This window comes from Aythya fuligula, chromosome 4 (assembly GCF_009819795.1).
Source record: "Aythya fuligula isolate bAytFul2 chromosome 4, bAytFul2.pri, whole genome shotgun sequence".
In the NCBI taxonomy this organism is placed as follows: domain Eukaryota; kingdom Metazoa; phylum Chordata; class Aves; order Anseriformes; family Anatidae; genus Aythya; species Aythya fuligula.
In genome coordinates this window covers 5,398,849-5,422,879 of record NC_045562.1, presented here as the reverse complement: position 1 = coordinate 5,422,879, position 24,031 = coordinate 5,398,849, and the positions used below count along the sequence as shown (strand labels likewise).

At 43.9% G+C, this 24,031-nt stretch overlaps 1 protein-coding gene across 1 annotated transcript in view; it reads right to left on the bottom strand.

The window, feature by feature from the left end:
* The window catches only part of DKK2 (dickkopf WNT signaling pathway inhibitor 2), a 44,538-nt gene extending 21,712 nt beyond the window's left edge, over nt 1-22,826 (bottom strand). Inside the window, exon 1 of the mRNA XM_032186342.1 lies at nt 22,516-22,826. Within this exon, the coding sequence (XP_032042233.1) occupies nt 22,516-22,773 (258 nt within the window). The 5' untranslated portion in view covers nt 22,774-22,826. The remainder of the gene's footprint in view (nt 1-22,515) is intronic.
* Between the last annotated feature and the right edge of the window lie 1,205 nt (nt 22,827-24,031).

The window sequence follows — 24,031 nt, the reverse complement described above, 5'->3', positions numbered from 1 at the left end:
TCTGCCAAGGGAGCTGTGAAGCCACCCCACAGGGGGGCACAGCACCTCCCGAGCATGTCTGCACCCAGCGTTTGCTGCTAACAACACCTCAGCTCTTGGCAACGTGTCGCCACCCTTCAATTTCCAAGTAACTACCAAATTCAGCATGAGGGAGGGGATGTTGTTTTCAAAATTCAGGAATTAACACACTCAGAAAACATTTTAACCACTTTTGAACATTTAACCCTACCCAAGAGTTTGCAAGAAGCAGTACCACTGAAAGGCTACCTACCAGCTCTCCGATGTGGACTCTCAGAAGAGAATCACCAAGCAACACAAGCAAGAAAAAACTTTTTTTTTTTTTTTTTTTTTTTCCAATCTGCTTTTCTATAACAGCCTTAGGAGTATCATATCACCAAAAGGAAAAACGACAACAAAAAGTGCTAAGAATGAGCTTCAGGTACTGTTTAGAGACTGGTTTGCATCCACAACCAGGGCTGATGACTTCAAGGGAGAGTTTCTCCTAGAAAATCCTATTTAGCACGAGGCAGTGTGTCACAGACTCCATATTAAAGCTACCACATTCAGGATTTCAAGGGAGGGAGGCTAAAGCCTGTACACAGCGAGGCTGATGATTTCATATTTAAAATTCCTTCACTTATATACACATGACACGAGCATATAGCAGAGAGATAACATGGGACCATCCTGGCATGTGGCAAATAACAACAGAATATGACAAACCCCCATCATTTTCAAGTATCTTTCTGATAATATTATTTATACTTACAATTTCTGTCTATTGAGAGGCAGCTGAGGAACCTCAGTTTCAGACAAGACCTACATTGTCCTAAGCAAGTGGGAATAGGAATTCCAGTGTAAATGCCAGAAGGGTTCAAATCTAGCTCTGTGGTGGATTTACAAAGAGCTGAATGAGGTCCAAAGTCTTTAAGGATATGTCAACAAATCAAATTGAAAACACAGCTATTCCAACAAGGGATCTGTATGTACTTACATACCGCATATTGGCATACCTGCCATGGGAGAACTGGGTTTGGTTAACGTAGTTAGGAAACTCTTCATTTAAATTTTATTTGCTTCTCTCTTTTGAAAACAGCTTACTAGTTTCTTTTTTTCTTTTATGGGCCACCAAATTACATGTGACCAAATGTACCTATTTAGTGAAAATGGGTTCCATTAGTATGTAATCTTATCCTTGCATTGTTTTCTTCTGAAGGAAAATAATGGGGAACAGGTGGTGATGCTTAGCATCAGGCTCCTGTTTCTAGAATTACAATCTACTGGGAGCCACCAGCAATCTCTGAAAGCTGTCATAAGTGCTCAGGAACTAGTATGATTCAGAGCACACTCAATACATTAAAGCGTCTTTTTGAAAATTTAAGTAGGTGTGACAGGAGAAAACTGGCTGAATGGTGCAGGGATCCTAACGTGTCCCTGCAAAGGGTCGTGATTTCCTTCTGCATCCCACAATAAATAACTCAACCTGGCCTCCATTTCCACAGCAGAAATTAGACATTTAAAAAATTCAAATAGGTACCATATGCACTATAAACCTTTCTGGTTTAGCATTCAAACGGAGCCGCATTCACGTTGTTGGAAAATATGGGATTTAGATTCTCCTAGAAGAATATTAAAAAGCTGTTCCTTTACACTTATTTATCCTTTTCTCAGTATGACAAAAACAGCTGTGTTGATAAATATCTCCCTGATTTAGTTTGAAAACCTACTGATGTCACACCGCGCAAATTCACCCCGTGGGTCACGACACCGCGTGACGAATGGACATTTCTTTGTTTTATCAATCCCATCCTTGTCTTACCAAATGGGAAGATGTTGGGAAATAATTCCATACAACTGACGACTGTGTTTTCCAATGCCTTCTCATGATGAGCATGAGTCAGAAGCAACACCAGCTAGAAAGGAGCTAAACAAGCAAACAAGCATTATAGCCACGGTTTAAAATTTGGCACCAAAGCCAAGGAGTAGGACAAAGGCAACGTGCATTTGGCATGGCAAGTTCAGTGGACATACAGCTTTCCAGAAGGAGATATTGGAGGCTGGCTGATATCCCCAACTACTGTTTTGCACTAGATCTGCCAAGATACACACTTGCACGAGGAAGCACTTAATGCAGGTTTGTTCTCCGGCATTACAGTCTGGGAATGACAGAATTCAAAAGGAGATATTTGCAGGGCCAGATTTTGTGTTGGTGGCAATTGGCAATCACCCACTGATTTCTACAGGCATGTGTCAAATTACACCAAGCAGTCAGATTGTACCTCTTGCATAGGGACATGATGGCAATGTTGCATTTATTGTTACTGTACTTATTTCTTTTGGGACACCTTGGTCAAAGTCAAAGCAGTCCCTGCAAGTTACAATCATTTGAAGCTAGGCTTAGCGTCAGCAGGTTTGGGGCTGAAGCATGTGTATTTTTGCTATTTTTGTTTTCACCTGAGTTAGCTTTCCTCTAAGAAGGCAGCATGGTAAGCTGCAATTCTACAGGAACCACATTCCAAATCAACAGTGCTCAGGAAATGCTTTTACTGCTCCTCCAAGTCCTAACGCAGAGAGAATCACCTTTCTCCAAAGAGACTCACGTATGTGGTTCTCCTCATGAAGCCTATGGCTGTAAGAAAAGAAAATGACACGGTGCCCATTGCTTTGAAGACACAATAGCAGGAAAACCACCTTATAGAAGCAAGACAAGCCCAGTCCACAAACCAGGGAGCGATGGCCAAAGACAAAGGTGTTAGGGGAAAGAGAAGGGCAAATATTATTTGCCCTCTATGCACATCATGCTAACAACAAAGCTTTTCTCTTTAAACTCTGTTTAAACAGAACTGTTATCACAGATTTTGTTTGTTTTGTTTTTAACCTAAGAAACACTAGTCTGGAGGTACGAAACCGCTAAGTCTTAATTTGCCTTTCTACCTGAAATCAGGCAGCAGATGTAAAGGGCTGTGTTAAACTGTCCCATCAGATCTATCCCGAATAAGCAGGGTTCTGAATTTTCTTAATAGAGCAAACATTTCCCACACTTAGCACTCCTGCTAACCTGCATCCAGCTACAGTGCCTGAAAACACTTCTGGCATGTGCAGCACCAGCAACATTCCTGACCAAATGGACAATCGCAGAATTATTGTTACTGGTGGTGACTGAACCAGCAAAAGTGCACAGCTTGATCCCAGGAAAGGTTTAATCTCCAGAGGATGAGATCATCCTCAGCCTATTTTGTGAGCTGACTAAATTTAGACACTGGCAAACAATTCACATGAAAGCAGGTTATGCCATTTTTCAAGAAACATGATTCAGAATAACTTTACTTGAATTCCAAACTTCAAACTTATCTTCTTATCTAACAGTGTTTAAAAAAATGGCTATTCTTTGATCAGTGAATAAGACTGAATACTGATGTTTAGCATCATGAATAATTTAAGTTTTGAAAAGATCTAATTTCTGGAAGGCTTTTTTTTTCTTTTTTTCCTCGTAACAAAATCCAAAGGTTTCATGTCTTTATCAAACTTCCCAAGAATATGTCCTTTTGTGAGTTTGTGAGAGGTAAGAAGTAGAAAATAACTTATAACCTTCCTGCTTAATCCATAGACTGTAAATAGTATATATTGCACATATATGTATATGACCATAAAGTTTTAAGTCAGCTGTAATGTACAAAACAAACAAACAAACAAAAAAAGCTATTCCAGTGGAAAATACAGACGTCGTCCTTTCTATACTATTTCTAAAATTAAGTCCTTGGCTAAATTCTTAGAAGATTTTAAAGCTAGAAATGTTTTAGTCACTTTCTGAATTTTTTTTTTCCACAGCCTGACTGATCACTCTCTAAGTCAATTGCAGCATAAATTCCCCTAGCCTGGAGCACAATGATTTTGGATTTAGCTGTCATAAATATCACAAACTTATAAATATTGTACTGCTGAAACTTAATTTTTTTAATGTGTGAAGCAATTGTGATGAATCCTACCATGCAACAACTATGTGAGAGCAAAAGATAAAAAGGGAATTGAATGCTCGATTTCCACGGATCTCCCTTTGTGATCAATTTTTGTAGCCTTCCAAGCACCAGATGATTTTACCATCTTTTTTTTCAAAGAACAGAACTCTTCATTTTCAAAACCATGTGTTGCCAAATGAATCTCTAGTGAGTTGTATTATTCTGAACCAGCTGGGAGATGGTACATATACAGGCATATACATATTACATAAGGGATGGAGTTCATGGTACTGTGATTTCAACAGTTTGCTGATAAACAAAGTGATTACTTTTTGCCAGGTTGCATTTCTCCACGAGCAGAACATGAGCACTTTGTGGCAGCACACTTTGTAGACAAACTGCGTTGCCCTGCATTTGACGCAGTTGTTCACCCCTCTCAGTTTGTAAAATCTGGATCCAATTTTCAAATGAAAGATCACTTTGCTGAACATTTATTTTTACTGTGGAATTGCTTTACCAATGTTTGGTGAATAGGCTCTTTTCAACCTCGGAGATTATTTATTTAGATATTTTTTTTTTTCTCTTCAAAACGTTGGTGGAAAATGTTTGCCTGCTGGAGGGGCACCACATGCTTCTGATCTGAAGGTTGACTGACTTGTACTGCCTAAAAAGCACCTTGTCAGCAAGCAGAAGTACAGGCAGGAGGTTAAATGGTTGTTACATATTGAAACGAACTGGGAATTGCAGCCCGGGCTTCCAATGTCTGTCAGATGAATTGAGTTCCAGTCTAATTCAGAGTCCTGGGAGCTTAGGTTTCTATACGCTGAGGAGTTTACAAAACTGAAAACTATAACATCGCAAAGAGATGGATGAGCGAGAACTAAACACACCAGCGTGAAAGCTGTGAAGGATGAATGTGGCAGTAACCCACTGATAAAAGAGCAAATACAGGTTCCCAAAGCAAATACTTTTCCTATCTGTGACAAATCGTGGTGTAGGAGAAGGCTTCTGCTTAGAAACCATAAAAGGATTTTTGAGTACTCCACATTTTTTTCGTTGTAGGCTTAAAAAGAAAAAAGAAGCTTTTCATCCCAATATTTTTTATGGGAAAATGGACCAGTCTCAAAGGAATCTTGCTCTTTCCATTACATGTCTTTTTGTTTCCTCTTAAGAAATAAATGCACTAGGTTCTGATATTTCCAGGAATACTGGAACCAGAATATTTTGTCAAAAAGTAGAATTCTAAAAGTAGGATATATTAGATATGTATCTTTTAAAAACAAGTATTTCCAAGGCAAATTTAGAAAAGCTGTTTATTTAAACAGTATCATTTTCAACCACTGTGCTTCCTATTATACTTTATGACATGTCACACCATTCTGTATTAATTTCATCTGTGTCTTTCTTCTCCGAAACTACCCCGATTACCACTGTGTAAATGTTTGGATTGGTCATCTGAGTTATCATCTCCCGAATGTTTTGCGTTACTGAAAATATGAATTTATTTCAGAAAAGAGCATTTCCACATACCGGGGAATTTCAGGCGGCATACAGTGACGAGATTTTGGAATCAACCCCATAAAAGTTTAGTATAACTGATGACTCAGTAGACCAAGCAGTGGACTTTAAAAGACAGGCTTTTCCTCACAGGCCAATCAAGTGGTCCTTTGTGCTTTTGAATGAGGTGGTCATCCATCGAATGCAACTTCTGGAGCAAGTTTCACAGCATTCGGTTTCATTTGCACCCCCAAACCAGCAGACCTTCTGGGAAGGTAATCCCTGCTGTTTCTCCAATACTTCGTGCACCTAGAATTGTTTGAACGAGTCGGTTCTTTTATTGCAATTTAACTTCTGCATATGTACCTTCTAATACTGGTAATGCAATGCTTTGCAGACATTGCAACACTTTGGAAGCTATAAGAAATTATTTTAACTATTGTATGAAGCCTTACTGAATCCCAAGAAGAGACTTAAATAAGATGTTAAATAAATAATTATTTAACAACAGTTCTTTGCTTTTAAATATACCCTCTTGCAAAGGCATAATACCACTGTCCTATGGGAAGAATTTCGAGTTTTCAATGAGTTTTTGAAAACGCTGACATGAGAAGTGACACAGACATGTTGGGTTGCCTGTAGACATAGCACCATAGAAACATTTAGGTTGGAAAAGACTTGTAAGATCATCAGGTTCAACCCTCACACAACAAGTCCACCACTAAACCATGGCCCTAAGTGCTGCGTCCATGCATCTCTTAAATACCTCCAGGGACAGAGGCTCCACCACTTCCCTGGCAGCCTGTTCCAGCGCCCAACCACACTTACCATGAAGAAAGTCTGCCCAATATCCAGTCAAAACATCCCCAGTGCAACCTGAGGCTGTTGCCTCGTGTCCTCTCACTTGTCACCCAAGAAGAGGCTGACACCCTCCTCGCTCCTCTCAGGGAGTTGTAGAGAGTGGTGAGGTCTCCCCTTAGCCCACGTTCCTTCAGCCACTCCTTTTATATCTCATTCTCTAGATGTTTATGACATCTAAATAGGTGGGATGATTTTCCAAAGTGATTAAGGTAATCATTGCTGGAATCTCAATTTGAAAAATCAGCCAGCGTACCTAAAAAAGGTCCTGTAAAAGGGCCCTGTCAGCCCCACATTAGCCAGAAGAAAAAACAAAAACAACCCAACCAAAACAACAACAAGCAAGCAAGCAACCAGCCAGGCACTTGTGGCCCTTGTAAATACTATATCACATTATAAACAGTGTGCTCAGATAACCAATATAGTATGTATGCACAAAACTGGCAGAATAAACGTATACACCATTAGTTGGGATTTTCTTTTTAAAATGTCGTGGTTTAACCCGACCGGCAGCTAAACACCACGCAGCCGTTCGCTCACCCTCCCCCCTCCCTCTCTGGGACGGGGGAGAGAAATGGAAAGTGAAGCCCGTGAGTTGAGATAAAGACAGTTTAATAAGACAGGAAAAAAAAAAATAACAAAAATAATAATAACAATAATAATAATGATGATACAATGGTGATAATACGAAAGTAATAACAGTATGTACAAACAAGTGATGCACAATGCAATTGCTCACCACCCGCTGACCGATGCCCAGCCTAACCCCGAGCAGTCCGGCCCCCTCCCCCCGGCTAGCCACCCCTATATATTGTTTAGCATGACGTCAGATGGTATGGAATACCCCTTTGGCTAGTTTGGGTCACCTGTCCTGGGTCTGTCCCCTCCCAGCTCTTACTGCACCCCCCAGCCTGCCCGTTGGCAGGACAGAGCAAAGGCTGAGATGTCCTTGGCTTAGTATAAGCACTGCTCTGCAACAATTAAAGCATCGGGGTGTTATCAGCACTCTTCTCATTCTAAGCCAAAACACAGCATTCCACCAGCTACTAGGAAGAAAATTAATTCTGTGCTAACTGAAACCAGGACAAAAAAAAATAATAATAATAAAAAAAAAAACATGTCCTACATGTATAACACTGTATTTTCAGGCTGTGTGAATTCCCACCTTTGCGTGATGCAGATGGATATCTGGTGACATCAGCATCACAGTGAGGAAAGACAACCCCACCACCCCAGCACTTACAACACAGTGGCTTTTAGTTAGGCTCCCTACAATTTCTGGTGTCATGGACCTGAAAGATGAAGTGAGAGATTCTTGGGTTGACTGCCATCCTGAGCTGCTCTTTGTTCTCAGCTGCCTGTATCCATCTGTAGATGGAGCTTCTGGCACCAACTCAAGAGGAAGGGATAATTTGCTGTTGAGACCAAGTTTGCTGACCTTATCTATGGGAAGCTCTGCCTTCAGAGATCTGAGCAGAAAAATGAAGGTGGATGCTGAAGGCAACTGTAAGTAAATTCATTGGGCTACAAAGAATTTGCCATAGAGGCACCCCACAAAGTTACATGATGTGTTTATGAAGTTTCTGTAAAATATGAAGATACTCAGCCCTATGTATAATGATAACCCGGGAGGACAGAATTTACTCACAACCACAAAAGAGCTTGAGGAAGTAACAAAGGAAAGCCCCTGCAACCAGAAGACTCTCCCCTCCCCAAACAAAAATGCTCATTCTGAGTGATGAATGGTTTGAAAATCTGAACCCTTTCTGAAAGTATTTACTTCCTTTAGCTGACCAAATGGTAGCAAAGTTGTTTGAAATGTCTACCCCCACTTGTGTGTGCTACATACTTTGTAAATCTGTCCTAAGCCTCTTTGTCTATTGCTTCGTTTTTCCATTTCCTTTTCATTACAGTCATGTTTTCCATTCACTGCAGTGATCTCTCTGGAATATTAATGCGTAGTCTAGAAGTCTCTCTGGATAACAACCCCACACCAAAGTTTGTGGGAGTATTCACACTGATTTCAGTGGACACTTCTGGACCTAAAGCTCCAGTCCAGCAGAGTACTTAAATATTTGCCTAACTAATATTTATATACATGCATCGTAAGCTTGATGAGCAAGCCAACATCATGAATGCTTACATTGAACCAGATATGCTTAAGTTTCTCGATAAATTGAAGTAACAGGCTGGGTTATTAATGATATCGATAACAAATTGATACTAGTTTATGACATTAATATAAATAATGAATTTATATTGGTAATTTGCTATAGTGTTTAGTACCTACCAGTGCAATCTCTCTTCTCTGTGTTTGTCTCATCTCTGAGCAGTTCCATATGGCTCCCACAGCACCACGGGGCGACAAGCTATACCATATGAAATAGTAGTTCCTGGCTCTCTGATAACTGCACACTGTCAGCTCTTGGTTCTTCTAGGAAAAATACCAAACGATAGCTCCCCACTCACCCTTTTCCATGACATTCACTATTTTCTGTCTTTCGGTCCTGTGCTCCCACAAGACCAAACTGGGTGATGTGTCCCATTTAAGATCTCCTATGTTGAAGCACTTCTGCTCTGATTACCCCTGCTGTCCTCCTTCCCCATCCATCCCAAACTGCTTTATATATATAAATATGTTTTAATTTATTTTATTTTACAAAAATGTGTGCAGTTTCTCCATAAGAGCAGCACAGCAAACTTAAAAGGGGTATAAAAATGAGCTTGTTTTGTTCTCACTTCCTGTTATTCCGCGTGGCGCTTCCCCCCATCTCTCTTTGCTGCTACTTCAACATGAACTGACTGACTCCAATTTAGAAGTTATCACTGAACGTGTCCAACTGTGGTCACATTAGGTCCTGTACAGTGTTATACCTACAGAAGTGCAATTTAACCCAGGGTTTTATTTCCCAGATGCTCAGTATACCGGATTTTACTGCAGATCTTTGTGGACTATATAAGTTCTTATTGTTTCGAATATGTTTCATTAAAAACGTATGCGCCTCACTAACCCACTGTTTTCTAGATAATTTTCCAACTGAGCAGCACCAATCTCTAAAAGATTTGTGTAAAACTTCACTTACATCCTCCCTGCATTGTGAAAGCTGGCCATTTAGTCCCCCTTATTTTTTCCTGTCTCCTGATCAGATATTAGTTATTTTAATCAGGTCTGAAATGGGTTACCTCCTGGCAACTCAGTTTCTTTAAAGCTTCGGTACTTGAGCTGTAGCTCCATTCACACAACAACTTGACAAGCAGTGGCAAACTGCTTGCCAGAAACAGCATCGCTTGATTTTGATCTGCCATTAAGCCTTGTAAAAGAGTGCTACTTTGAAACATTAACCTTGATGTTATTTTTACAAATATGATTAAGGCTGAGTATTAAGAGAGCATTTTGTGAGGCAGGCTGGAAGGAAGGGGGAAGCCTCAGCCTCACACATGTTATCAGGACAGCAGAGCATTTGGGGTTTTTTGTTCTGGAAAATATTCAGGTGAAACATACTGTGAAAATAAACTTTAGAAGAAGCAAATGTTCACAAAATGTCTTCTCGCAGCTACCGTTTAAATTAATTTCCTGCCAATGGGGTCATTCTGGACAGGAGGGGATCAAAAGTAAAAGCAGTGTGAAACTTTGCTAAGTTTTCCCAGCATACAAGCACGAAGACTTCCAGGGAAGTCAGCAGCCCCAGGAGCAGCCGAGCTCCTGATCCTGCGGTAACACAGACACGTGTTGGGCTACCGGCAGTGCATGAACCACGTTCCCGGCTGGTCTTGTCTGCTTGTGCACGGCTCATCCCAGCTGAATTTCAGCCCTGCACCTCCTAAACGGCCCTCAGCTCCTCTAGAGACTGGTCTAAGGGTAAAGCTCAAATTCAAAGTGCTACATCTCAAAAGGCTTGCATGTCAGGGGAAGGAAAAAAAAAAAAAAAGAAAAAGAAGAAGAAGAAACAACAAAAACACACACGCGGAAATTGAGACCCAAATACTGACCAGTACAGAATACAATACAGCCAGAAGGAGCACTGGAGGTCAAACCAGGGAAAGAGAGGAAATCAAATCCAGAAACCAAGTGTCAGATTCTGTTGTGCAATCTGTTTTCACAGAATCAGCTAAATCTGAATTAGCGAATTGCACATCGGCTTTTGCTCCTGCCACCGCTACATCCATGGGATCTGGGAAATGGCTTAGACACATCTCTGGAGAACAGCATGGGTCCGGTGCTTCCAAAAGGCCGAAGTCAAGACGTTCATGTGTCAGATACATGTGCCAGGGTAGCCGTCCCAGCTGCACAACACATGATGTGTCAACTGCTTTACATAGGGTGGGTCAGGAAGAGGCTCATTAAAGAGAAAAGCTACAGCTCTGCTTGCAACATCTCTGCATCCTTGTCCGGTTTGACACCAAAAAAAAATAAAAAATACACTGCTTTCAGAAAAGGGTTACTCTGGATGGAGACTGAAGTCCATACAGAATGGCCAGATGAACCACGTCTGGTACATCAGATACAGATCCTTCACTGACATTTCATATCATTATTTCATTGAGGGAACAACGTAAATTATTCTTACTTAACTTTTTGTGTAGTAATGATTATAACAAAGTACCCTAATGAGTAAATTCTGACCATCTTATGTAGGTGGTGAAAGACAAGAGCGCTTCTCCTTGAGCATACTTCGCAGTGAGGGAGTCTCAACCTAATGATTTCTTCTGAGCTGAATTTCTCCCCTGTCTGGAAGTGGCCACAGCCCCTCTCCCTGAAGGCCCCCACAACCTAATTCCCACTGGAAACACTCAGAGAAGTTGGTACACAAACACGGACTAACCTCTGAGGTGGCTTTCCACACTGCAGTGTGTTTCACCTCTCGGGTCAAATTTTGCAGAGTTAGGAGCATTCGCATGGCATTTCTGGGCAGCGTCAGCTTCTTTCTGTGGCCACATTTTTCTGGTGCATCTGCTGGGAAATGGTGCTGAAGGGAAGTGAGTTACACCACTTCTTTGGGTGCTGAACTGTCACTGCTGTGGACGCACCCCTCAGCGGACCTGGAAGCTATCCCTGCATGACTGAAGGTACCATCACACGGCTGTTATAGAGGATAACCAGGCTGGGCTCCTTTTCCCCAGCCTCGACCCGTCTGTTCTGACCCTTCAGGCCACAGAGCATTGCGGGTGAGAAACCCCTTCAGTCCCACTGAAGTCGAGAGTGACAGCACGTCCCAGACCTGGAGCTCACGCATTGCCATCATGCTTGCTTGTACAATGAATACACCAGCTTCTATTTATCCAAAACCTTTAAAACAAAGCCAAGATTGGAAGTGTTATCCTGCTCTTCATCTGTTTGGTCCTATCGGAGGAGGATTCTGCGGGTAGCTCACCGAGACAAGAGCCTGGAAGTGGATGCCCCCTCCAGTGCTGAGTGGTATCTCGGCTAGCCCGGCCTGTCTGTGGTCCATGCCTCTTCTGAAAAATGAAAGATTTTCACAGTGCTAATCCCCGTTACACAGGCAATCTGCAGCCCATTTGCTATTCCTTTTTGGCTTTATTTTTAACAGGGCCTTAAAACATATTTTTCCTTAAAATGACAACATTCTTTTCTGCCCTCTTTGTTCGTGGGGCTTTGTGTGCTCATAAACAGTTTAAGAGTTCCCTTCACACCTGCGATGCACATGTGTGCCTGTAATAAAGGCTCTCTTATCTATCCTGCGCTGATAACTTAAGAGGACAGTGTTGAAGAAAAGGCACCGTAATTGCGACTGCGATAAGCAGAACCAAACCCAAACCTACAGCAGTGACAGTAAGGCCAGCGTGCCTGGGAAGGAGGGAGCCTGACCCACGAAGCTCCTCAGAAATCTGTTTTTCAAGGTGCCCAGGGTGCCTTTGGTTTGGCACTCTGGTGTTTAAACTCTCCGTAACCTGAGCTCACTGCAGTGCAGAAATAACAGAAATCCCCACTTGCATTTCAAATGAACATCTGCCTGTCAAGCATCTCCACGCGCTCAGGTCTTTAAACTTCCTACAAATGTTTTTTAATGAAGCTGTCCAGACTTTGATTCATTCAAAATCATGCCTCCCTGTTTGGAAAAATCAGGAAGGAAAGTGGGGAAAAGCTAATCCTGAAACATTTGACTTCCAAATTCATTGTTCCAAGTGCCCAAAGTTTCAGCACTCCTGCCAGTTGATCACCCTACGCTTCAAGTGAGATCCAAAGACAAAATCCACTCTTGTGCATTCACTAACAGTAATAATATTGCCTTTCAGCTTTTGGTTCCTCTCCGTCTACCACTGCTGTTTAGCCAGTACTTACACCAAGATTTTCATATGCACACAGACAAACATACAAGCTAAGAAAGCCTGAGTTCCCATGTCTGAAATCCTTATGAAATTTTGCACAGCCTTGCACATGTTATATGTGTGTGCCATACCAAGAAGCAGAACCTCTTTTTTTCCCCACATATCAGAAGAAGGTCCTTTTTTCCCCATTCAAGTCAATTCCCTAGGGCAACGAAGGGACACAGTCACCCTTATCCCTCCTCCTGGCTCTGAAGTGGCAGCTGAGGAGCCGTGGGGAAGGCGAGCAGACCTGCGAGCCCCGGCGAGGCTCAAAGACGCACGGGAGCAGCCTGCATCACCCCAGGGTCTTGCTCCATCCTTCCTTGAGCTCCCTGCACTCCGTGTCGCTTATTTGGAAAACTGTGCCAAAAATGCTTCCCAATTAACGTAATCTGAGCTATGCTGCAGCTATGCTGCTACTCAGAAACAGCTTGCTCAGACAATGCCCCCTGGAGACTTGTTTACACAGCGTGGAGCAGATCGGCACGCATCGGACGGCCACGCCGTGCCTTCTCCTTTCGGCTGCCTCCTGGAGGTTATGCTCTGCTCCCGCTGCCCTGGCTTCAGAGCCGAGGTCTCAGAGGAAGGAAAACCCCAAGTCGGACTAACCACAGGATGGTTGGGGATCTGCAAGGCTTTCCTGGTCCCTTTTAGCTTAAGCACTGGTACGAAGTCTGAGAGAAATTTCCCTCCGCAGAGGAAAGCTTAATCTTCTGGTTAGACACCACCACACACTACAATTTGATACTTAATAAATTCTCTCAAAGCTATAATACAAGTATTCACTTGGTCACTTATCCTTTTAGCAATAAAAAACAACCGAGAGTGAAGTTCGGTTGCAATTTGTTGCAGCTGCTGTGGCAAGGACCCCCTTGGAAAGCAATTTCCAGAGGATTCTTCTTGTTAAAAACCCATTTCCTTCGCGAGGAGTGGGGTGTCTGGAAGATAGCAGTGGGGACAAAACCAAGCACAGAAGTTTACAAGCATTCCTGAAGAGCTTTTTAAAAACCCTGTATTTATTCAAACAATTACACGAACATTTCATGCAGCTGAGCAGCTTAGCCTCTCCACCAGAGACAGACTTCTAAGCCTGACTTTTGACAGACGTTTTTCCCCAGTGCCCCCTGAGAAGACACGGGCGGCAGCATCAACACTTGGCCCCACCATGGAGAAGGTGTGGATGTGATCTCCTGGTGTCCCGGTCCTCCCATGGCTTCCAAGATTTCCCTTCTGCAGCACCGACCCACGCTTCCTCACCCTTCCTGCCACAGGACCTGACTGAACCGCTTTGCCCTGAATAATACACACGGTGAATTTAGCTTTGTTGGGAGAAACAGGGACTGAAAGGGTCTGGAGGAACAACCCCACAGCGTTCAGCTCACACTTTATGGCGCACGGTCAGCTCTGAGGCTTAGGTGGTGTCGTTATTGCTACCCGAGTGGATGAAACAACTTGCAGAATGAAACCAGACTGAAACCTCGGGATGACAAAGCTGGTAAAACCTTCAGGATGTGCGAAATGCATGAAACAACTGCTGTCTTCACATTTACTCGATGGTTCCCATCATCCCAGGCCATTAATGAGATGATCTCCCCCTGAAGAGAAGAAGAACGATGCCAGGCTATTTATAAACACTCACAAATTTACCCTCAGGTAGCACACCAGCCTTCTCTAGCCTGTCAGATGGACACCCTGTTCGCTGATGCAAACCCACGATGGTAGCAGCTTTTTTCACCACCTTCCTGCTTCTTCAGTTATTATTATCCCTTCATGTCTTTCACCGTACCCTCCATCTACGCACGAGAGCTGTATGTTAATAATCTAATCACAACCTGTAACTCTTTCTTTGGTGAGGAATGCCATCGTCCTCTCCACCCCTAAACGAGGAGATGCTCATTTATCAGCTCCTGTCCCCTTCCATCTCTCCTAAAAAATGTCAGGGGAGACCTGGCGTGAACAGGACCCCCCCCCCAGCTCTCCTCCTACCCAGGAGAAGTGGGAGGTTTACAGCTCAGTCTCTGTGTGCTGGACAACCTAACGCCCCCCCTATAGAGAGATTCACAAAATTTTCTTTTTTATCATGGAAAAGAGGAGCATCTCCCAAGCAAGGTCACCACGAACTGGAAGGGAGGCAGGCTCTGCTCTTTTGCTCTCAAGCCACCAGAGAAGAGACAGAAACAGAGCAAGTTCTGCAGCCCGGACCTGTGCTACCCTGCCAGCTAAGGCCAGCAGAAACCCCATTTAGCCATTTTTTTTTACCCAGCTTTTGCTCAGGACACAAACTGTCTGCCGAGCCCAAAGCTCCTGCCTGCAGCTCTATGGCATGTTGGACAGAGGTTTTCCTCCTCTAACATCTACGCTCTATGAGAGCTCACCCTGAAGAGGGACCATATAAGCAAAAGCACTTTTGTGTTAAACTCTGCATGAACACAGTCATAGTAAAAAAAATTATGGAAAGCACCAGTAAATCTAGCCACTGGAAGAGCAGGTGGAGGCTTCCTTGTAGCATCGGGAAGCCCCAGAGCTCCTTTCAGTAGTGACTTCAGAAAACAGCCCAAGGTATTTGTGATGGGAGCCAAGACCCAGATTTTGATGGCTCCCTCTGAGTTGACATGAGTGCTTGAGACTGGCCACCAGAGCACTGGGGCTGTCCTCTGTGAAACGCTACGGTTTCGCTGTTTAAAAAATTAATAGGAAGGGAGAAAGTCATATGAAAGCAAAAAGGTTAAATGCAAGATGGTAGCACATCTGACATTGCTTTTTTTTTTTTTTTTTTTTTTTTTTGACACCGTATGAACCTTTCTGATGCTTGTGGGAATGAGCTGAACTAGGTTAACTCCAACGAGATTAGTCAGGCTTAACATCTTGCACTTCTGTTGGTGGTTTTACATATGATGCTCGATCCCCTTTCCAGAGACCTTGTTTTATGCCAAAATGCCTCACTTCGGGAGCTTTGCCGAAGAGATGCACCATTTTGTGTATGCAAAAAATTACGATATGTTTACGTACAGTAAATCATTTCTGACAGCTACCATGCCCTGTGGATGAAGGCAAAGCGAAGGAGCTCTTCCCTCACAAGAGGCATTACTTTCAGTGACGCAATGTCTAGTTACGAATGAGAGTCCAAGAACAAAAGTTTCCTGCTCCACCACGAACACATCCCGTTTGCAATTCCTTTCCAGAGATCTCCATTTTCGGCATCTAAGCCTTGGAGGGAAGAGATCAGAGTGCCAGCAAGCCACTGCTTCGCTCGGCGCAAGCTGCCAAAAGGCGCAGACCGCTCTCCCATTCACCGGCCCGACGAGTGCGCTTCTAAAAGCATGCACAGCCTGGTTCACACTGACATGATGCACGGAGAATGAGGCAGAGGGCTTGCAGAGCAAAGCAACACCTCATTCCCGAGCATGTGCAGCACAGCCCACCTTCGCTCGCTGCTACAAACGCTCAAACAATGCCATTTGCGGTACACATGTGCAACGTGCATGTCTCCGAGATTCATTACTGTGCAGATGAAAATTCAATCATATCAAAGCTTAGCTTGAGGAAAGACCCAAGGGGCTGAGCTGTGTGCTTATGCACTTTGAGGGGGGAAAAAAACAACAACCCTTAAACTTTTTTTTTTCTTTTTTCTTTCCTTTTTTTTTTTTTTTTTGGTAGAATTATTCTGGTATTTTCCTTTAGTAAGAACAAAATAGCTGCTAAATGATTGAACTTCACATCCCCTCTGCTTCTATCCATCTATTTTCGTAACTCTTTCGTTTCTGTACAAACACTAACGTATAAATCATAGATGGAGTTAGAGTCAATCCCAAGAAAACCGTAACTTAAATGAACAAAACTCATCATTTTGTTTGAAATCTGCTGTGTTTTGGTCCTTTAGCACAGCCATACGTATCATTTTATACTCTTTCTCACCTTACTTTTTGTAGCTCTTTGTAGAGCAGAGGATTCCACAGTTTGGAAGGCCTGCAAATTCACCTGTTTTCATTGCAATTTGAAATTTGCTTGGTTTTCATCAAGTTTGACATGAAGATAAATCTGCCCTTCATCAAAACAGAAAAATTGTACCGAAGAAAAGTGATGGTTTGGGGACACACTGTCAGCATACATCCTGTACTTGACCAAAAAAAGAAGAGATGAACATACATGTTCTCTGATGAAAATAAAGACTTTTGCAGGGAAAATTCATTTTAAACATACAAAGCCAACCTGATCTTAGGCAAAATTAATATATATACATAAAATCAACCTGATCTTCTTGGCTTTTGTAGAGCCCTTGCACATCCATTGGTGTAAAGCTCATAGAATTTGATTTCAATCTAAAGATGTCAGAAGATGATCTTGAGGTCTCTTCCAACCTAGAAAATTCTGTGAATTCTGTGAAATGCAACCTAAGACAGCCAAAATGCAAGTATTTTCATAAAAAGTTATCCTCGGTTTCCTAACCTATTATCTAAATCCACAAGGAGCATTACCAGTGGAGCAAAAGCAGAGAGGCAGTTTCTGTTTTTCTTCCCTGTTCCGAAGGATCACGGCAACCTCTCCTCCTGAGATCTGTCACAAATGTCCAGGGACTGCAGCGCAGGCACCGCGCCACAGAGCTCCCCGGCCGGGGCTTCTGCAAGCCCAGGTGGGAAGGGAAGGTCTCTGCCTTGAAGCAGAGTTCTCCAAATCATTGCTTTTACATATGTAAAAAAGGATTGTTCGGATATACTTTAAAAAAAAAAAAAAATCCCAGAAAGACAAAACCGAAGAGGAAAGCCATGCAGGCAAAACAAACAGAAGCAGGAGCTTGATGGGACTCCTCCTTTGCGGAGTTAAATTCCTCCTGAGTGACATTTCCAGGGTGAGGCATTTGTAAGTACAACTGTAAAAGGACCAAGGCTCAACTGACAAGCCATGAGATATGAAGTGCTTGCAAGACGCATCCGGTGTTGAGATAATTAAAATCAAAATTAAACTCGAGCTCTACTTGCATCTGTGAAGCATCAGTTAATCAAACATAATGAGTTAATCAGACTCATTTTTCGGAGGGCAGAACGTAATCATGCATCATCTTTTGTCTTGTCCTTGGACTCCGACAGACGCTAACTCTTCTAAGTATTTGCACACCCGACAGCACGTCAGGGTCCTGGACATTTTCTAGGCACTGCCGCGGCTTTAATAGGAAGGAGTCCTAATAAAGCCACTTTATAGGAGCTTTTACTCTATATTAAGAAGTCAAACAGTAATAACAAATTAACGGGGACTCCAAGCATGACCCGAGAAGGAGATAATACCCTGCATCCCATATTTTTGCAATCCAGAGACAAGCCACTCAACTATTTAGCAAGACTGCTGCCAGTAAACCAGTGTCTCCCAGATTCCTAACAGAAAAGAAAAAGAAGAAAAAAAAAAAAAAGAGCAAAGAATACATTTTCTGGTGACCTCTGCAGATTTAGCAATCCTGTGCTTTTTTGGGTTCTGTTTTAATTTTTTCATTTATTTATGTTTTAAACTGCTGCTGGATGTAACTTCTAGGTATTGTAATTAATTTATTTTTAATCCAGTGGAGAAATAATTCATACTGGCTTGGTTTCTAGCTATTCAAGATATTGCGGTTACATTTTTTGGTGTCTTTGGTACATTTTACTGCAACATTCTCAGGGCGCTGCAGTCAATTACTAAATCTCATGCTGTTTTACTTGCTCCAAAGCATCATCCAAGCATTTTCTAGCAAGTTCTTGTGGGCTGCTATGTCCTGTTTGAGAAACACATGCGTGTCCACGCGCTGATAGGTACGAGATCAGCGTCACTGCAGACGTTTTGATTAATGCCTTCTCGGTTTGGTTTCTGTGGGCTCGAGGCTCCTGGCTCAAGCTGGGATAGAGTAGAAAAAAATATAAAAACCTACATTTTAAAAATTAAACCAAGTGCATTTGAAAAACAAAGGCTTAGCTGGTATCTATCATGCCTCTGCAGTGTTGTAACCTGTCCCAGCTTGGTCTCTCTCTCTCGGGCACCCCACGGCCGTCCTGCTTCTCCCCTTCACTGCTGCTGCTCCCGCTGTGCGCGTGGGGGAAGTGGGAGGGATGGTCCCAGCGGGAAGCACAAACCCAGCCAGCTGCTCGGCGGCAAGGGGAACGAGAGAGAGGACTTGCTGGGGATAAAGAGCTGAAAGAATGGCTTTTGGGAAGGGCAGAAGGGCAGAGAGCTGCAGATGGGAGAGAGAAAGTGGCTGGAAGGAAAGCCTGGTAGTGCTCTGCCCACCAAATTGCCAAAGGCTGCTGAGCACGAGGGAGTGCGAACCCCAGCAATGATGCAGGTCACGGAGAAAAGGGTGGACTACAACCCAGAGGCAAGAAATCAAGAAGGTGGTGAAGGGAGTCAAAGGAGCATCACGCAGAAACCTACGGACGGCAGGGACTGTCGGTCCCAGCTGTGACATGCGGGGATTTCTCTTCCACTTTGCGTCCTGAGGACGCAGGAGAGCTTGCCCCAGCGCAGCAGAAGCTGTGCCTAACACGCAGTAAATTAACACACCACTGTTGCTGATCCGGCCTTGTTATTTATGGCTCTATTTGCAGCCTTTTATTTAATTAGAGAGATGATATATCCGTAATGATTTTCTAGAGGGGCTAGCTACTGCAACATTAGCTATTCCTGGAAGCCGCCCCTCTAAATCAAGCTTTGAAGGGGAATTGGTGGCAGGCAGTGCGCGGTGCTGACCCCCCTGAAAAGTAACAGTCCAACACCCGCTGTACGATCCTATTTCCGAGCATGTTTTTCCCCTGTGCAAAGGTTGTAGACACTTTGTGATTCCCTGTGAAAACGGGAAAACATTAGCAGTTTGCAGAAAGGGGAAAACAGGAGTGATGGTGAAGAACAGCGAAGACAGTGAAATCTCACCGCTTTAGCACGTCAGTGCTTCTCATTCCCTGCTGATCCAAGGCAGTAAAGGGAATAAGAACAGAAAATAAATAATATTCCTCAGAAAGACATAAAAACGCAAGTCTTACTAAAACCCACGCTTGCCCTGCTGGTCTCTCCAGCAAGCCAAACCAGCTTGCTTCGCTCGCGCAAGTATTTTCATTAATTTGAACTGGAACTTTGCCTGACAAAGGAGCACAGGATCTTCCTTTTCTGGGCAGCAGCGCTGTAACCACCAGCTGAAATACATCAACACTCCAGATAAGCCATGAACTATTGTATCCGTTGATTTATAGCTGATTAAAGACTCCCAAGTTGCTCCTAGTCCTACAAATTAATGGAATTGAAAATGTGGCATTAACGTATTAAAGAAGCACTCTGAAAGCGTGTTAGGCTACCAAACTAAATGAATAAACAGGTTGCAGGCTGATGACCCTCTGGTCCTCGCAGTAGTTTCGGTGAGAGTCCTCCGATTCCCACCGCACGTATCAGCAGAGAGCTCAAGGCACACCTCAGCGCTGTCACAACAGCCCGTGCAAAATCCTGTTAATTTGGCTTGAAGCTGCATGGCCCCGGTCCTTAGTGAAATTATTTCCTAGTCGTACGAGGCACTCAACTCACTATTTCATGGCACCGAGATAGGAAAAGTACTTCCATTTCTAATATTTTATAAATTCCATTAATGCAAAAGACTGTTTGGGAAGGAAAAGCGTAGGCAGCTCTACTCTTGACAAATGGCAATATGAAACTTCAACACAAAGTCCCATCACCTTAACAAATTGAGAACTAACCTAATGAGAGAGCAACTTCTAAAACTTATCACAATGTCATGTCTTAAGTGGTTGAAACCACTTGTGAGACCACTGTAAAAACACAGCGGCTTACCAACCCCGCAACTGGAAGCATCGCCAGAGATAAAGTCCTGTCACAAAAGCAACTACTTTCTTTTTTCCTTCTTTTTACTGCAATTCTGTGTTAACTATTTTGCTTCAGGTTTAGGGTCAAAAATAATATCTACAAATATTGCTAGTGAGTCTGAGTCGTTTTCCTGGTGCACGCTGGTGTGAGCCCACGCAGCACAGAGAGAGGGAAAGCAGCACTGACAGCCCTGGACAGGAGGTGAGGCGTCTGATCCTTCGGGGGGTTTGCTCAGGGGAGGATGGCAGAAAGAGGCTCCCACAGGTGAAAACATGGTAAGGGCTACCAACGGGATGTCCTACCATGCGTGCCAACTCTTCTACCATTACAGAAACTTGCAGTTTTGTCTCTGACTTGTGCGTTCATGCCGATAACTAAAAATCCACTGCCAACAGCTCAGATTGGCAAGCTAGGGTCAAATCTTGCAGATGCCACTGATGGGCAATGCAACCTGTTCTCCAGGAACTAGGCAAGTTGTACTCAATCATCCTCATCATTGTACCGAATACCCACGGAGGGAAGAAGGATGGGGAAGGGTGGCAGGACCTCTCCCAAAGGCAAAAAGTCCCTGTCGTGCCTGGGGCTGTACACAGAAAACAAAAGAAAACCCAAGGAGAACATACAATAAAGCGTGCCACGCTCCTGTATTTCCTCTAGGTGATTTAGCATAATAATTATTACAACGTGCACGAAGAAAGAAGGCAGTACTTCAGTAACATGAAACTGCAGCACAGCATCTGTTACTGAACTTTGCTCAGAGGTAAGGAGAGGCGACCAGATTCTGGGTGAATTATAAAACAATTGGGTGGTTAGGGAAAAGAAAGCTTGGAGAAGTTTAAAAACAAATTTCTCCCACGCAAACCCCAAAGCTACCACCCCTGTTATTATGCCTGCACACAAACCCAAATGATAACATCCAATTATTAGGAAGCTGATGTGAAACACTGCAATGAATTTACGGGGTTGCTTGAAGTTGCAGCTTCTCTGCTGCTTTAAGGAAAATGTGGGCAAGACAGAGACCCTTAAGGCACCGAGTATTTTGCCTCTTTAGTGCTGAATGCTGGCAGCTCCCTTGCTGCTAACACTGTTTGTTGCTTATGAAAAGCAGCTGTCTTTTGAGGTACTAATAATACCCGATCGTAAGTAATCTATATTTTCTGAAGTAGCCTACCTCCTTCAAGAGCAACATTCATACCATCCAAGCTGAGGCTTGATGGAGAATCGGAGGACTGATGGCTTAAAACACTGCTTTATGGGTTACCACAAACAGAGTTGAGAGAACATTTCCTATCAGGCTTCCAAATTTCAAAGCAGGCTAGAGAGACAAGAAGACTCTGTAGTTCAGGAGCATGTTAGGGTCTCCTTTTTCATAAGGTTCCCACAACCTTTCATTTTCTCCTTACACTCAGACTTTGCATTCAGGGCTGTTACTCCCTGCTTATCTCATCTGGATATAAGCGCACGGAACTTCTAAAACCACTGGAGCGTACTGGAGACGAGAAACCTGGAATTTATTTTCTGTCATATTAAGCAAATGAATGTGCCCAGACCGATACCACTGGGACAGCATGACTTCTCATTCTCACATGGAGAAACACCTCAGAGATTAACTTCCTAGGAGGGATTTTTAAAAGCAAATTTCTTTTGCCACTGGAAACACCACGTCCACTTTACGGTCAAATTTTCCTCACCTATTCAAATTCAATTTATTCAGCGTCTTAGAGTTAACAAGAAATTTCTTCCTTTACTTCCAGCAACCCTTTGAAGGATCCAAACAAAGAAATACTGAAGATGATTTTCTTTAGATTACTCTTTCTTTCATCAGTTACTGATCCGACAGAGAAAAACTAAAGGTTTTAAAACCTTCCAGCTACCACTTGCAAAGTTCCCAAAGCCTCTTTTGAGACGACCTTGTCCCAGACAACCCGGATGAATAAATTAATCAGTGTAATACAGTAAAACTTTGCAAGCAACATGAGAGGGGGACGAGCAATTCTTTGCATATAGCACGCAGACGGACAGACACTCGAGCAACGAAGCGATGTCCTACCTCTCCTTGCCGGTGATAGTGCTTGGGAGGTTTTCTCATCTGCTCTAGCATTTTGCCCTTCTTACTGCTAGCAAGCGTCAGTCCCTGGTGGATGCCTGCGGATCTGTTGGTTGCCTGAGTTGGAGCCTCCCCCATCAGGGTGGACTTGATGGAGTTCACCTTGGCGCTGGAGCTGTCTAGCTGGGAGCTCTCCACGATCAGGACCGCGGCTAGTAAGAGGAGACAGCAGGAGCACTTATTCCACATCAGCATGATCATCTCCCCTCCCCCCAAAAGGATTATCTTTCTTTTTCTTTCTTTCTTTTTTTTTTTTTTTTGTTTGTTTTTGTTTTTTTTTTTTTAAGGCAAAGTAAAAGAAAAGAGAGGTGTAAAAAGGTTCGAAAAAATCTCTCTCACAGCTGCTAATAAGGCAACGGGTTTCACAGCCCCGCACTCAGGGAAGTGCTGTTCTGAGAGAGACGGGAGAAAAGCAATAAAAAAAAAGAACTCCCCTGGAAGAAAAAAAAAAATAAAATAAAAATAGGTGTCAAGTCTATAGGCACTGAGCAACTATCGGGTCTGTGCAGTGGTGGCTTTTTCCTCCGGGTCCTTGAGAAGTCCAGGCAATTCTGTAGTGCCAGCGAGCAACAAGCTGTGAGGCAACTGCGCCCGGGCAGCTCCCGCCAGCGCAGCCCCCAGCACGTTTGCTCCAGCTTCAGAGGCAGAGCGAGCGAGCGAGCGCCTTCCCCCTCTCCTCCTCTCTCGCCGCACAAGCCAGCAGAGAGGAAACTCAAACCAGATCCAATCCGAGCAGCACCGGCAGAAGCTGGGCTTCGTTTTCTTTCACTCTCTCTCTCCCCCTCTCTTTACTTTTTATTCCCCTCCTCCTTTTTTTTTTTTTTTTTTTTTTTCTGTCTTCTGTCTCAGCCTCTGCAAACAGTGGGAGCGAAAGCGCACGGTCTCCTCCTTCTCCTCCTCCTCCTCCTCCTCCTCCTCCAGCCCGTCACCACTGTGGGACGAGGGGCTTGGGGTGTGCAGGGGACCCCAGGGCAGGCAGCACACCCCAGGGGCTGTCCCCCACCCACGGCAGGGCCACGGGGCTGGGGACAGAGGCAGGCAGGCACCCACGCTGCCCATTGCTCCCCTCGTACCCATGGGGGGCTCTGGCAGCTGCTCGCTGCCCCCCAGATTTTTATAGGCACCCCCAGCCCAGGGGGGACACCCTGCTCATCCCCCCCAGCTCCCACCTCAGCCTGGTGGGGCCACAGATGCTCGGGTACCCAGCTGGCTGCTGCCCGGGCTCCCCAAATTTTGCCAGCTGGTGGCCGACCCCCAAGCCCCATCACCTGGGTGGCTGTCACCCCCGGTGCCACAGCACCAGCACCACCTGATTTGGGGAAGAGAAAGGTGACAGACACAGGGAGCAAAGCCAGCAGGGCTGGGGTAAAACCAGCTCCCAACTGGATTTTAAATTGTTCTACAGAGTATGGTGCTTGCTGTCACCCAAGTATCAGATGAGCTCGCCTCTACTGGTTAT